Raw genomic sequence first — 15,688 nt, forward strand, 5'->3', positions numbered from 1 at the left:
TTCTTCTTTTTTTCCTTTTCATGAGTGTTCACTTCTGGTTGTGCAAGATCCATGTTAGTATTTCATGCCTGGCTTCTTACCACCCCCATTTATTTTTCTCATTTTTCTGTTCTGACATATTTACAGCACTTCATTTTTTTTTCACCTTAGACATTTTAATTTTATTAATTTCCTTTTTCCTATTCCAAATTGTTACAAAAGCTATGAAGTACATAAGATCTTAATGTTGACTTGCTTTAAGCTACCTCAAAACTCTTCTCTCTTTGATACATCATTCTTCACTGTTGCTTAGAAGTTATTCTATAAATTATATGATATTGTCCTTGAAATGAATTCAAATTGTCCTAGATGAAGTTTTGCAGGACCCTGCATGAAACAAAACTGTAATTCAGATACAAGTATATTGTCCTCATTGTTTCAGTTACCTATTAATTCTGCAGTACTACTGAAAAAGCAGTATAGTTTGTTCGGAATGACTCATTCATTATGTCTTTCTGCCTAATCTTCATCTTCCTGTGATTTTTCAGAGATGTTTTATTATCATGCATATATCACCACAATTTTTTTAGACACTAAAGAGATCTCCCTGAAGATCTCACGTTCTTAGAGGCCCGTTAAAGTATCAGGTGATGTCAGCATGCTTTATTGTTTTGCACAGAAAACCTGAAATTTGACATCTAATACATCAACAGGAACTGAGGAAACAAATTTTCTTTGAAGGTCCTGGTAGATATCAGTACTGTTCAGAACAAAGTCCTGTACAGCAGGTTCAAGAGGCATACTTTAGATTACATGCTTGATCGCTTGATGTTCCTAGGTGGTCTAGCCATGTAATTGTTTTGCTTGTGTGTTGAGCATGTGTGTTTGGAAATATACATTGCTTGTGGAGGTTGAAAACAATGTTAAAATTGTGATTTTTTTTTTCTCTCTCTAAGCTTTTCCTTGATTAAAATGTAGCAAGTGTTGATAAAGATCAGAATCATATCTTGAGGCAGAATTCTCCACCAAATTATCTTTTTGTCTGAGTTTCACATATGTTTCCTCCGGTTTGCCTTTATTGCATGATTTAGCTTCTGGTGTCTAGAACTATAGGATTACCAGCAATATGGCTTGTTCAGAAAAAGAAGCTAGGAAGAAGGTTTAAGTTGAAAAGCTTTAATAATGTAGCTGTTTTCAAAAATTGAACTCCCATAACCAAGTAACTTGAGGATAAAAGATAAAATTAAATTAAATTAAAAAAAAAAAAAACAAACAAACCCGAAAATAAAACCAAACCAAACCCATCAATTAAATATATGTTCAAGAGACCACTGATTTTGGAAATACATTCTGCAAGTGCTGATTCTACAAGCAGTTGCTTGTCATAATCAGATCTAAAAGCCCTTTATCTCCTATCAGCTGATGGCTGTGCTATAAACTTTGGCTTCAGACTTCTGGTGGAAACATGGTACACATTTCTACAAAGAATGAAACTCTAACACCCTTATCAAATAAAAGCAGTACTCATTGTGTTTAGCAGTGCTGGAAATTAGTTTCTCAGGTACTGATCTTGACAGGTCAGCTGTCACAAATTGATAGACGTATCTGTGAATATATCAGTCCTATAAACACAATTCTGTCTGCAAAAAGTGGAATTTAAATTGGCACACTTCTGAACAAATTAAATGTTCTGAAGCACAAGGATGCACAGGACAAATTCCTTCTGGAAACGGTTTTCCTTATGTTCCATTGATCAAAGTTTGTTTCTCCATAGAAAACATTATGGAGTTCTGTGTTGAAGTGAAATACGCTCCTTCTCCTTCCACTTACCCCTACTGCACAAAAGAGAAATCTTTGTCTTGCTCCTTTTGAATGAAAGAAATAAAATTATAATTTTGCACTGACCTGTCTCCAGTTCTTCTTTGGAGTTCTTAGAGTCAATGCAGAATGTGAAATATAGAGTATTTGGAAAGTCTAAGGCCTTGATATGAAATCAGACTTTTTCAAAGGAAAAGGAGTGAAAGGAGTTGAAATGTCAGTCCATGGTGTAATAAATTAATGTGTTACATTTCCAATTTTTTAATAAATATTTAATCAACATCTGTAGATTGGGCAAATCATTTTTGCCCAAACCTTCCATGTATCATTATAATATACTTACTTCATAGGACAGAAGAAGAAGACTTATACAATGAATTTTCTTTACAGAGACACAATATATACTGCACACACACATACTGGTCTTTGAAGTCTGTTGAACCACATCGATTTATGTCAGGTGACAAATTTGTCAGTTTGCTTTGGCAATAGCAAAAGCTAAGAAACACCTGGACATATTTCGTTAGCAAGCATCTACTTTCAAATTGAAAAGGTCCCATGGCTATAGTTATCAACTTGTGTTGCTGCAGACCTGTTTGTGTACAGAAACTCACCTGTCATTCCAAGGTGGCATCATGGGGAGAGTTTTCAATCTGAGATACTTTTGCTTTCAGGATTGTCGTTAGAAAGCTGAATATTTTTCAGTCGTTCCCCTCCTCTGTCCTCCAGATCTGGATAAAAGGAGATGTATCTTAATTGTTTGCTCTCTTGTGTTTCAGCTTTGAAAATTTATTCTCTTGGGATAGTTACAGTGGCTGAACATTCACTGACTGTCCTGCTCTTTTCTAGTTCCCTGTTGATCAATTTAGTGCAATGAAACAAAAATAAAACTCTACAGATCTCTCCCATCACATTTCATTTGTTGGTTTGCTTTTGAGGCTTTAGGATAAAACTGAAGTCATAGAAGTAAATCATGTAGGACAACTAGCCATAGGCATTTTCAGTGAAATAAGTTCTTTCCAAGAAGGTTTTGACTTGTTACATGAAAATCAGCTTCTGGCAGGAAGAAGCCACATTGCACAGATCTTGGACTGTGTTTAATTTCTACAGGGCATGCCTTCAGCTAACAACACTGCTCCCATGTACGTGAGCATAGTATTGGTGTTTAAGAGTAAAGCTAAAAGCAGTTTCTACTTGATACTATTTATGACACTTCTGAACAAAATGACACCATGGATTCTGTTCAAAGGCAAAAGGAGTTTTTGACTGCTGCTGCTGAAGAGCATATTTAGTTTGAATAATCCAAAGGTCACTTAAGATTGACTTTTTTTATTGAACCTTTTCTATTGGATTTTACTACATTTCTCTTCAGAAAATGCAAGGAAATTGATTTCTAAAGCAATACATTTAATTGAAAAATAAAATATTTAGATGTAATGTCCAGGGAGATATCCTGAAAACATTTATTCAGGTACTTTAGCAGATGCATGATGGACTGTTAAATATGAGGTATCTGATCATCAGAAGCCTGGGAACTTGAGAGGCTTTCATTGTTTTACTGATGAAGTAGAAGTAGGGCAAGAACAAAGAAAATTTTATTTTAGATAGGATCTGAAGAAAGTCCAAGAGACAAGAGGAGACAGTTTGACACTGTAGAATCTGTGTCAAGAATTTATGACGATCAGTGAGCAACAAAGTTGTGCAGCAGGAATAAAGGTTGGTCTTTGATAAGCAATAGGGAGTAATTTGAGAAGTAGGAGAGGATCTGAGCAAAGAGGGAAATATGGGGTAGTGAGACCACAGATAATCCTGAGGACTCTCAGGCAATATAAACTTATTGAAGAGGAATGTCAAATCAGAGTGCTCTAAGTGAAATAATATGACAAATACTACAAATAATAGAGCAGTTATATTACAGGCATAAATGAAAATGCATTCTGGCAAAATATTTGTTTATGTCTGTCCTCTGAATCTTCCTAATTCTGATCTGCATTTAAAAAAAAAGGCCACAAATCTCTCAACCTGTCTATATCGGTTCTGGATTTGGTCAAGCTGCAGTTAAATCTTTATGTAAATGCCAGAAGATTTTTGCCTAACAGTCCTTCAGATTTACTGTACTTTCTGTTCTAGTTGGCAACGTGGGACTCTGAGAAAGGACTGAATGGTAGCCTACAAGAACGACGTCTGGGCAATGACTTACAAGGATTGACACTCAAAGTGGTGACTGTCTTGGTATGATCCTATTTGAGTTCAGGAGACAAAATGCTTAAAATAAAAAAGGGATCTGACTGAGTATTTTGGACACTTCCTGCAGTACTTTTCCCTATCATTTTCAGTTCTGTATTTTTGGATGATCAGTTGCATAAGCAAAGAAGATAGATCATGACCTTTTATTATTTTATATGAAGCTGTGTACTGTCAGAGATACTGGGCATTTGTTTGTTTGCTTATGCTGGTTTTCTGCATTGCAATTTCTACTTGGTATGGAACCAGCACAGAGCTGGAGCGCACAGGGGTGCATTCCAGATCCTGTGCCTTAGCTCAAATATCCAATTTCCAGCATTTCATGGATTTTAAGATCAGATGGGCCAATTATGATAATCTAATCTTGGCTTCGGTACACCACAGGCTGTAAAATTTCATCAAGTGTTTCCTCCATCAAGTTCTTAAATGCCCATTGAGATAAACTATATCTTTTAGAAAGGCACTGTCTTTCCAAAAAATCATTACACTTTTGGGTCTACTATGTGTTAGCATCCAGGGTAGTAGCAGAGATCCTGTTAGTTACGTGCTAAACTGGGGGCAAATTATGGCTTGCATGCATTCTTGCATGGTAGCTTGCAGATTGCAGAGCGTGGTGCCTTTTTGTGTTCTTGGTTTTTTGTTTGGGTTTTTTTGTGAGGTTTTATTCGTCTTTTCCTGAATCAGGGTACAATTAGGAAGTGCTGCATAAGGCATTCCCCCAAGCCCCTAGTTTTCTTTCCTCTTTCTGGTGACAGGTAAGGTTGTGCTGCAGCTTACGTGGGAGCTAGCAGATACCTTCAATAAGAATGTCAGCACCGGGTTGTAAAGATGGTGAACTGCAGTGGTAGCCCTGGTGTTCTTCACAAGAGCACGACTCCCATGCCTAACAGAAAACATACCATCAAATGCTACATTTACTTCATGCCTAACCATACTTTGATTTAAAATACTCCAGGAACAATACCCATGAATGCTGTTCTTTGATTTTTTTTTTTTAATTTTAAATATTCACAAAATTCAGCATTTGTTTCAGCATGTCTCCTGGATAAAAGATTAATCATTGTCTGTGAAAGATGGCTTTCTAACCCAGATGATCTGAAAAAGATGGACAGTAATAATTTTCCTATCTAGGACTTGTGCTCAGTTTAATATCTATGTTCTAGACAGCTAGTTAGGACACTAAGGTAGGTACCTGTGCCCTCTTCATAGTCCGTGAGAAAAGGCAGGTACTTCACAGAGTGCCAGAAAGCTGCTACATGGGATTGAACTCTCTTCTGAGTCTCTTTCTTTTCTTGAGAACTGCAGAAAACCTAAGATCATGGATAGGACTCAGGTGCTGAGGCAGTAGTATCTGGTTGGGATGCCACATAGTATCTGGTTGGGATGCCACATAGTATGCTGCATGGCCTACAGTGTTTGGCCTAGAAGGTCGTGTCTCAATATATGTGCCACGCTGTCCAGAATTAACTCACAAAACATCCTTTTGCTAGGAGAAGCAAGATAAAAGCTTGTTTCAAATATCATTTAAGATATTGTTTTGTTCTCAGGAAGAACCTTTTGTGATGGTGGCAGAGAACATACTTGGACAACCAAAACGATATAAAGGATTTTCCATTGATGTCCTGGATGCACTTGCCAAGAATCTGGGCTTCAAGTATGAAATATATCAAGCTCCTGATGGCAAATATGGACAGCAGCTCCAAAACAGCTCCTGGAATGGCATGATTGGAGAACTCATTAACAAGGTACACAAGGAAGAAAGAAAACCAAACCAAACCAAAAATGAAACAGAAGCATCTATTATTTGGAGTAGAGTGTCAAAGATTTGTAAGGGAATTGTTTACATTCTCATTTTCCTCAATTCCAAGCTTCAAGAGAATGAATTTAGGATGAAAACACCAGTGCAGAATGCTTCTTACCTATAGGTGGTTTGATTGTGATGTAAACTATGCAACTTAGGACCCTATATATAGTATAGGAACTAAAAAGTCTGTTGTTTTTACTCCTAACTGTTCTGAACATGATTTATGTCAGTGTAAATCTGTGTGTTTAGATAGTTTTAAGAAGAACAAGAGAGGACATGCATGTGTGTGAGTGAATGACCGTAGAAAATAGAGGAAAAAAAATAATAAATCCTCTTTAAGAAATTCCTATTATTTTAAATTTTGTCTTTGCTATTTGTTCCTAGGGATGTTTTTATTATTTAGGTCACTCTGTAACAATATGTTTGACAATGATCCACTGTTTGACTTCAAAACTGCAAAAGTGTGCCTAGTAATATATGTAAGGAAGTGTTTTAAGGGACCAGAACTTGAACTAATCTCAAGATTATTCATTCACTTAAAACAGAGAGGGCCAATCTAGTTGATTGGATAGGGCTGGGTGATAGGTTGGACTGGATGATCTTGAAGATCTCTTCCAACCTGGTTGATTCAATGATTCTATGACCAATTTTTTTTTTTTTTTAATTACAGTCTTGCAAATTAGAAGTTAATTGAACTTCATGGAAGTAAATGGGGAAAGTTCATATCTTAGAATCTTCCAGAGAATGAAATTAGAGTGTGTTTTGTTCATGTTCTCACTATCTGACATGGGACAAATGTTGATCAAGAAGGAGAATCAAAGGAATTAATATTCCATGTTGCTGCCCTTTGAAGAAAAGGTTACTCTTCTGCAGTGGAGCTATTAGTGAAAGTTAAAGCTTTCTCATTATATAGTAAGTAGGTGGCTCAGTATCTGCTAAGTAGATGTTTAGGAAGAAATAGATGCAATTAAAGCAATAGCAAATGTGGATAGGAGAATGGGGTATTATTGGTTGGTGCTAGGAAAATATAAAGAAATTTTTACTTTGCACCAACATAAGCTGAATTTCATTGATTTGAAAATGCAGTAAGAAGTTACTTGGAAATTGCTTCCTCTGAAGAAGCAAAGTGTCTATTATGGTATTTTATAATGGTATTTCTGCTATTAGCTTTTCCACTGACTCCAAAGGACTTCAAAGCCAACCTCCCTCACCTAGCACATGCTTTACCCTCCCAATAAAATGTAGTGATAGGAAACAAAAAGTACTTTTTTTTTTAAGAACTGCTTTTATCTAGATGGAAAATATTCGAAATTTAATTGCAGCTCTTCAAAAGCTTTGGGAATCTTATTTATCAATTCCTGTTTTACCTTCCATTGAGTTTATGTACTCTTTAAGGATCCTCTGTGTGTAAAACCTACTTGCTTTAAATGTTAAGGTCAAAGCAGTTTCAGGAGCTAAGTTACCTTTGATGGATTCTTTACAGTTACTAGTTTTTGCAATTGCTTTATTCATTGTAAAACCCAAACAAAATCTTCTCCCCAGTTATCATATGAATATGTCACAAATATGGGAAGTTGACAACTCTGCAGGGAGAAAAAGAAACATTAGCTTTTTGCACCTTGCTATGAAATACAGAAGCTAAGTAAATGGTGTTTCTTTATTTTTTCTTGCAGTGGTTAATATGGTTAATATGGTTTGGAGTTTTGAGCAACCTATGGAAAACAAGCAAGGGATGAAAGTTAAATAAGTTCCATTCATTTCAGAGAGAAGTCAGGCTGACAATTTTTATTCTAGAGCATGCTGGCACTGCTTTAGACCAGTGCAATTAACTAATTTTCCAATAATAAAACTGATTTTATCTTGTTATATTATATTTTTAGACAATTTATTTAAATTTGTCTAAATATATTCAGTTATAGAAAGAAATACATGGAGTCACTTGGTTCTTAAAAAGTTTTCCTTAAGGAGAAATTCTTGGTGAAAGGAAGAGATCTGATCTGTTGTATTTGTCTTGCAGAGAGCTGACCTAGCCATCTCAGCCATCACTATAACACCAGAACGAGAGAGCGTTGTGGACTTCAGCAAGCGGTACATGGACTACTCTGTGGGAATCTTAATCAAAAAGCCCGAAGAGAAAATCAACATCTTCTCTCTCTTTGCTCCTTTTGACTTTGCGGTGTGGGCTTGCATTGCTGCAGCCATCCCTATAGTTGGCGTCTTGATATTCGTCTTGAACCGGATCCAGGCAGTCAGAGCGCAGAACACTTCCCAGCCCAGCCCTTCTGCTTCCTCCACGCTCCACACTGCCATCTGGGTGGTGTACGGCGCCTTTGTTCAGCAAGGTATTCCTCTTTAATACACACCACTAATGGATGTTCAGAAATGCTCTGTCTTGAATAAAGCAGGTCAGGACATGTCAGTCTCGGCCAGAATGGCCTAAAGATGAAGAAGGCTTGTGTGGGGAGGCAGCATGTTTTCACATTGTTCATAATGTTGTGAAGAGTAACAAGGAATGACAGTAATGCCTCAGTCTTAGCAGATTTAAATACATACAGACAGCACACAAGTCATTGGAGAGTTTTGTGGGTTTTCCCCAAATCTAAAATGGTCATTATATCCTAAAACACTTTCATGGTTTAATTCATACATATTAGTTGTGCTTCACCATGAAACTTTCTTATTTATAGTAATTTCCTGTTCTGTAGATTTGATCCTCAACAATTCTCAAGGGAAATATTTTGGAAGATGATTTTCTAGAACAGTATCCAGGGCAGGAGATGAACTGGAGAATGTTGTCTGTAAATAATCAGTTTTAATAGAAGCAGTACTTTCCTCACATTGAAAGGGCAATCTGAGGGGAAGCAGAAATGCAGAGGGGTAGCTACAGCAAAGTCATTCATACCAGGGTGCACAGAAGGTGGTTGTAGATGGAAGCTGCTGAGAGATCCTCATTTTCTCTGTTGATTTGTAGGAGGTGAATCTACTGTAAATTCTGTGGCTATGCGCATTGTAATGGGAAGCTGGTGGCTCTTCACCCTTATCGTGTGCTCTTCCTACACAGCAAATTTAGCAGCATTTCTCACAGTATCAAGGATGGATAATCCCATAAGGTAAGAGCCTCTTAACATGAACCTGGAAACCTGGATTTCACAGAAAGGTATTATCCATTTGAGCACTCATTCTTGAAGAAGAAGATAACTCTCTAATAAAATACTGTGCTTATTCACAGTGGCTGCTCCTTTCTTCTCTCTTTCCCTCTCCCTCTCCTTTTCCCTCTCCTTTTCCCTCTCCTTTTCCCTTTTCCCTTTTCCCTTTCCCTTTTTTACCTCCGTCTTCACCCTCACTCCAACAACCCCCAAGAAGTTTTGACAGGTGCATGGTGGGGACAATGACGCTTTAACACTGTATTTTTTCCAGAAGAAACATCTTTTATGTTTGCATGTATTTTGCTTAACTAGACCTCTCACTGGTTCAGCTGTCTTTATTTCTTTGTTGAACATGAGAGGAAACTGCTACCTCTAGGGAACTATATAACATTTCACTTTTCCCTTGTGTGTGTAGATTTACGTTTTTGGTATTTTGATATATGCTGTTGTTTATGCTATTGTTTGCATGTAAGGTAAAAGAGGTGGTCTTTTAAAATATAAATGGCCAAAATATAAATGGCCAGATTCAGTGGCATTATTTCCAGAAAAAGCTTCCTCTCAAGGAGGAAAAGATAATCAAACTTGACTCCAAGATAATACATGTAATATAGCAGTTGTTTTATTAAATTTATATATAATTCTCCTCAGTTGCATTGGCAATATTGTGATGATAAATTATGGTTTCTGTAACAAATCCAATATATCTTGCACCTTTGACTTCTTTCCCCTGCTGTTTGCCTACTAATCCATACCCAATGAGGCTATTTCAATAAATCAGGCCTCTGAGCAGCTCCAGAGAGCTGATGGTTCGTTGGTGTCAGAAAAATTACAGACCAAAGAATATTTTTTGTTTTGTTTTTTTTTTTTTTTTTTTTCCTCTAAAATCACAGATATTTCCACCTTCACACTGAAATGGAGTACTGGGAGAGGTGTTGGTCTTCTACAGTCAGTGCTGACAGGATTAGAGCTTGGTATCTCATGTTTGACCTGATGGCAATAGAGTGGAAAGGTAGCCAGAAGACAGACAGTGGCACACAGGCTCTCCTCCTAGAAAATGCTGAGTCAAGGATTTGATGCTAGAGAGTGACACAGTTTCTCTGCCACTCTCATTTAGGGTTGCACTGGGAAAACTGGACCTGCAGTATTTGTGCTCGTCTCCTGAAACAGAAGTATTGACACTTACATGTGGCTGGCACTTAGAAAAGCTGCTTTCTGCCTTCTCTGTGGTATCTGCACAGAAAGACATAAATAAATGCATTTCTCATAAACACAAGTTTAATGGTATTTCCAATTTTTGACCTTCCATTGTGTACTTGCAGGTAGTGTAATACTTTGTATGATATGCAGTATTGTAATGATAATGAAACTAGGCAAAAAATATAACAGAATTTGGTTTAAAATTAATTTTCTGTTTGTCTGGCCAAAATAGGTATTTTTAACAGTAATAGAAATAAGAATGTCAAGCAATTTCTGAAAATAACATGAGAAAGTAAATAGTATAAAACTACCACACAGTATGTGTGAGACCTGTCTGTAATGGAAAGAATGTTAAGCTCAATTAATAACTTACTCTTGAAACACAAGAGGGAAATAGCTATCTGGAGGGCCTGAATAATGATCTCAGAAATTCCTGGAAGTTCTGCTTCCTTCATGGTAGAATTAACCAGGTTGGAAATTACCTTTGACATCAAGTCCAACCTATCACTCAACACCACTGAGTACCTCTCAAAACCTTGAGGCTAAATGTTACAACATTTACATGGGGTTTTGATTCCCTTTCTTATTAAAATGAAAGGACATTGTTAAGAATCTTGAGGACAAGAGAAGTTTTTTGGCATAAAGGAGCTGTTTGGTGTTGTTTCAGGACTTCAGAGACCAGATACAATTTTACTATTAGATATGGCAGCTGAAGAATGACAATAAAATGCCTTTCTGTAGATAATGGTTGTTGCCACTTTTGAGGTTCCTTGTACAAGGATAAAAAGGGTATGGAATGAAGAAGACACTCTACTGTGATCTGCAAGCACCAGCAGATAATTCAGGTGCCAAGTTATAAACATCTAAAGTAACTTAAATTGCCATAAGGTTCACTGCCTGTGCTCCAGCTACTTGACTACAAGGGCAGGGGTCACTATTAGGTGTGTTCCTGAGGTAATCTGAAATGGTAGCTGTCTGAAAACTCTTGATTTGATGACTGGTTGGCATAACTGAGGCTGTTAAGGGACTTGCTTGTGTTGGCTTCTCTGTGGCTATTTTACAAAGTTTGCAGAGTGAGAGAGGTATCTGGAGTAACCTCTCTCATTGAAAACCAGCACCTTAGGAGACAGGACAAAACCAGCTTTTTTTTTGGAAACTGTTGAGCCTTCATCCATTTCTAAGCTATAATGAAGATATTGTCATGTCCCCACTCTTTGAGAGAAACATAAAATGTGCCAGATTTAGAACAAATAATTTTCCTGAATATATCATGGCCTAGTGTCTCAGCTCCCAGTACTGCTTAGCTTCAGCACTGTGTGATGTGGATTTTTACCTTTCTAAATCTGCCTCCTAGCTTGCCTGCATTTTATCATTCATGGACCCAGGAAGGAATACTTACGTGAAATCCATTTATCCCCATCCAAAAAAGGCACAATGAATTATAGCTGTAAATGTGCTCACCAGCTGAGAACTACTAAATTCATCTGTTAATACTTCTGCTATTAAGAAACCAACCCCACATCATTCCAGTAAATGTGTGCTGTTCTCTCTACCTCCATAGAGAAGTCCTCTGGTATTCAGTACTGCTGCTGCAAAATTGCCAGCAGGAGAGAAAATAGTATCATGGTGCTGTGGTAGCTGCAACGTAGCTACGATTTTCCTTACTGACTTTCTTCCCAAGCCCACTGCAAAATGCCTAATAAAAGTTGTTTCAGCATCAAATTTAGCATGCGTGGTCTGTGACTAGCAGAATAGGAGCATGCTTGATTGAATAACTAGGTGTCAGTCAACTCAATGATGATTACCTCCACAATTTCACTTCAAAACAAGGGTGTCAGAAATCATAAATGGTATTTGTTAGAAGGGCCTTGGTGAGACATTCCCAGAAGCAAAGTTGAAGTGTTGGAAGGCAGATTTTTATAATTAGCAGATCAGAAGAAAGCCTTCTGATGAGGGAATACTTTTTTACAAAAACTGATCCTGGCCAATCTCACAAAGCTTTTCCACCCCGCCCTGAGTTTCGGGAACTCCATATGTCTCACAGAAAGGTGAAATACCCAGAGCAGGAGGCAGCTTTGATATGCTGCCTGTGTTTCTGTATTTCCAGTCAGAGACTTCCTAAGTCCCAAATGGGTTCCGAAGTTCTATGCTTCCCAGGTGCCCAGTTCACAGGTAAGAAATGTGCCTGTCTTGGTGAGAACAAAAATCCTTCTTGGATTTTCGCATACCCTTAGGGGCTTCATCACAAGTCTGATAATGGGGAGAGGCTTTCTGACCTGGCACAACTGTGCATGCTGCCTTGCTCCTCCCCCTATGTGTGCCTATCATTTATCCTAGTGTTACAGGTTGATAGGGAGGATCAGAATATGATGTTTGAGATTCACATCAAAATATTTGGCCCCTCAGGAGACTGGAAGTCGCAGAAAATAGTGTGAACCTTTCTTGGCTGTCCCACATTTTCCAGTTGCTAGTGGTCGGTACATCTGCACCCCTTTGCTCTTGTAACACGGCTTGCTGAGGCCTCTGTCCAAATTACCTCTTGTGTTCTTCTCATCTTCTCTCTGTCCCAAACTTACAACCAGGGAAAAAAGGCAATGAAGTAGTTACATCAGAATGTCTGCATTCATGGAGATTCATAGGCTGGGCAGTGAACTATCAAGCACATTTCCTGATTGTATGTGAGCAGAGGAGTGTGATGTTATCTGGTTCCAAAGGAGAAGGGCATTTTTTTGCAGACATGCTGGGGCCAACCACATTGCAGCTCAGGCTAGGAATCTGTGATCCATGTTCTAACTTTGTAAATAAGCAAAACTTCCTTTTTGTTTGTAACTAGAAAACTAGGTAATGTTTATCACCTGCATCAATCCTTGACAAATTTGTTTAAACCCAAATTATTTGCATTTGTTGTTTTAACATCTGCCTTTGGAACTGTATGCTACTGAGGAGTCTTCTGATGGGTCAGTCTGCCAAGTAAGGGCTGAATTATTACACATGAGTTTGTTCTTTCTTTTGTCTTTTTACATTTCCAAACAGCCCTTGGATATGCTGTCTGACCTTCCATTTGTAATTATGAGTTTAATTAGCAGTGACTTAACTTCCAGCTTCATTTCTTCTTAACAAGCCAGCTACATGCAGTTCAGTAGTTGCACAGATATTCTGAAACTCAGGTTTAGGAGTACTTGTCTGACAAGAGGTTAAGAATCATGCAGGAAAAATAGGACATAAAAAAGTAGGCTATTTGCAAATTCAAAGGAGTTTAAGATTTTATCAAATTGATCTTTAACATTTGCAATTGCTATGGATGTTATGCATCTCTATGTAGGCATTCATGAACTGCATACAAATGCATGTTATATCTGCTTTTAAGTTCACAGATGTTGTTTGATGAGTTGGGATTTTATTATTTGTATTTTAATACCAAAATTCCATGTGTTTTGGTGACAGCTGAAGATTTACTGCAGCTTAGTTGAGCACTTGGAAGACGGGTGCAAATTCTATTTCTACTATAAACTTTGATCTTGTCAAGCTCAGCTTCTTCTCTGACTCAGTTCCCCTTCTGTATAACAAGAAAGTAACAATCATTTCATATTTCATGTGGCATGTTGTCGGTTTAGCTGCTTTAAAGATCATGGCCAAAAATGACTGTATTACAATAGCTCTGCAGGTATCTAAAAAGACAGATTTTCTGACTTGCATACAAAACAGAAACAATACCAAAATATTTTAAAAGAAAATGAGTAAAGTATTTTGAAGGTGCCAGCTAGAGGGAAATGAACAAAGGTTTCATTTGTTGCAGTTAAGTGGATTTCATAGGGTTGGTAGCAAGAACCTCACAGGAATCCCTCTGTATTTGCAATGATTTTTTCCTTGAAATTCCTTGTGACTGAACACAGCCTTTCTCTTGTTAATATCATACATGGCTTTTTAAATATTGCATTGAATTCTCCTTTGTTATGTTTAATTTGTATTATGTTTTGCAGTCTGTGCAGCACCTCGGGCACGTTGGCAGGAGGCATGTATGAATGAGCATGATAAAAAATAATTACCATGATTATTATTTAAGGCCTTTGAGCAAAAGCTTCAATCATTAAATAACTAGATTGAGTTCATCCATAAAAATGAAGGCTAAAAATGAGTGTAAGAAAGATGCAAGTGAATGAGCAAGGGCAAATACCCTAAACTTTTTTTTTTCTTTCTGGAACTTTCTCTGTTTAGACCACTTGGAAGAAATCTTATGTGGAATGCTCTGCAGCCTGTGCAGCAGGGTAGCACTGCTCAAGGGCAGAGCTAGCCAGTCGTTTGCCTTCAGGCCTTGTTGAAGACAAGATACTGTGTTATTGTCAGTGCTAGAGCCCCCACTGTCTTTTCATTTCACTTTCTTTGATGGTGTTGCCTAGTGGCTGCTTCTGGGAAACTTGGAGCTTCACAAAGTCTGAAACCTTTTAAAAAGCTTTCTGAATGTGAACATATGCCATTCAGCCATGGCTTAAAATGGATCCTAATTACTCCTGTAATTGAGTAAGCAGGCAAGCGTAGAAAGCCAAATATTTCCCAAGAACACTTTTCTGGGAAAAATGAGAATGCAGAGCTGAAAAATCAAGCCTCTATTCCATTCCTCCAGTTGCCATTCTAAAAATGTGGCTTATATTGGAGATCAATGGCAAACCAAGAATTTTTGATTGCACACCCTCTTCAATTTTACTTTTATGACCCCAATATTATAGCATCACTTCATTTGTTCTTGTTACTGGGAAGTTCTGTGACTTCAGTGGGTTGCATAATGTTCAGATGCACACAATTGAGAGAAGAAAATGATTTGGATATGACATTAGCAAAATCTACCATCTGTGCTTCATTTGCTTCTCATCTTGCACAATTCCTCACCAATATCTCCATGTGAGCAGTGGTTCTGTTATTCTTGTACCACGGTTGTTTGGCACCAGAATTTCTCACCCACCTGGCAGCAAAAGTAATTTTCCCAGCTTCTGTTCATTACCATATATTCAATGTCAGCAGGCTGAGTATAAGGAACATGCACTGAATTGTTTATTTCTTTATATTATTCTGGAGGGAGGGAGGAGAGGAGAAAGAAGGAAAGTTTCCAGCACAAGCAGAGCAAAAATGCTTGCTCAGCCATCCTCCTGGAGCAATGGTGTGGGTGACGCTGACCAGTCCTGTGCTTTGGCTTAGATGATGTGTCTTTCACTTTTCAAGGTTTGAATTAATAGCTTGCAAGAAAAATTAAGTAATGATTGTACCCCCTCTAGCCAAGAAGGTCAGTTCATACAATCAGTCCAAAAGGTGATCTTTTGGAGCAAAGGTCAGCAGCCATTCATTCAGATGCTAAAGACTGCGCATGCCTGTGCTGTAAATTCCAAGGCTAAGAATTGCATTTTTGGAGATCTTACTGCAAAGACATTTGTTTCATGTTGTGCTGATGAAATCAGCCATGGATCAAGAAATCAGTCTCTGTATGGGATAGCTGAGTTTATAGTCATGT

The 15,688-nt window shown here is 37.7% G+C and overlaps 1 protein-coding gene across 1 annotated transcript in view; it reads left to right on the forward strand.

Moving 5' to 3' along the window:
• GRID1 (glutamate ionotropic receptor delta type subunit 1) overlaps positions 1-15,688 on the forward strand; it is a 532,011-nt gene that overhangs the window by 475,051 nt on the left and 41,272 nt on the right. Inside the window, exons 9-12 of the mRNA XM_054382279.1 lie at positions 3,928-4,029; positions 5,589-5,786; positions 7,863-8,187; positions 8,817-8,955. Coding sequence (XP_054238254.1) covers positions 3,928-4,029; positions 5,589-5,786; positions 7,863-8,187; positions 8,817-8,955 — 764 coding nt within the window. The remainder of the gene's footprint in view (positions 1-3,927; positions 4,030-5,588; positions 5,787-7,862; positions 8,188-8,816; positions 8,956-15,688) is intronic.

The sequence above is a fragment of the Indicator indicator genome, chromosome 7, assembly GCF_027791375.1.
Source record: "Indicator indicator isolate 239-I01 chromosome 7, UM_Iind_1.1, whole genome shotgun sequence".
Classification (NCBI taxonomy): domain Eukaryota; kingdom Metazoa; phylum Chordata; class Aves; order Piciformes; family Indicatoridae; genus Indicator; species Indicator indicator.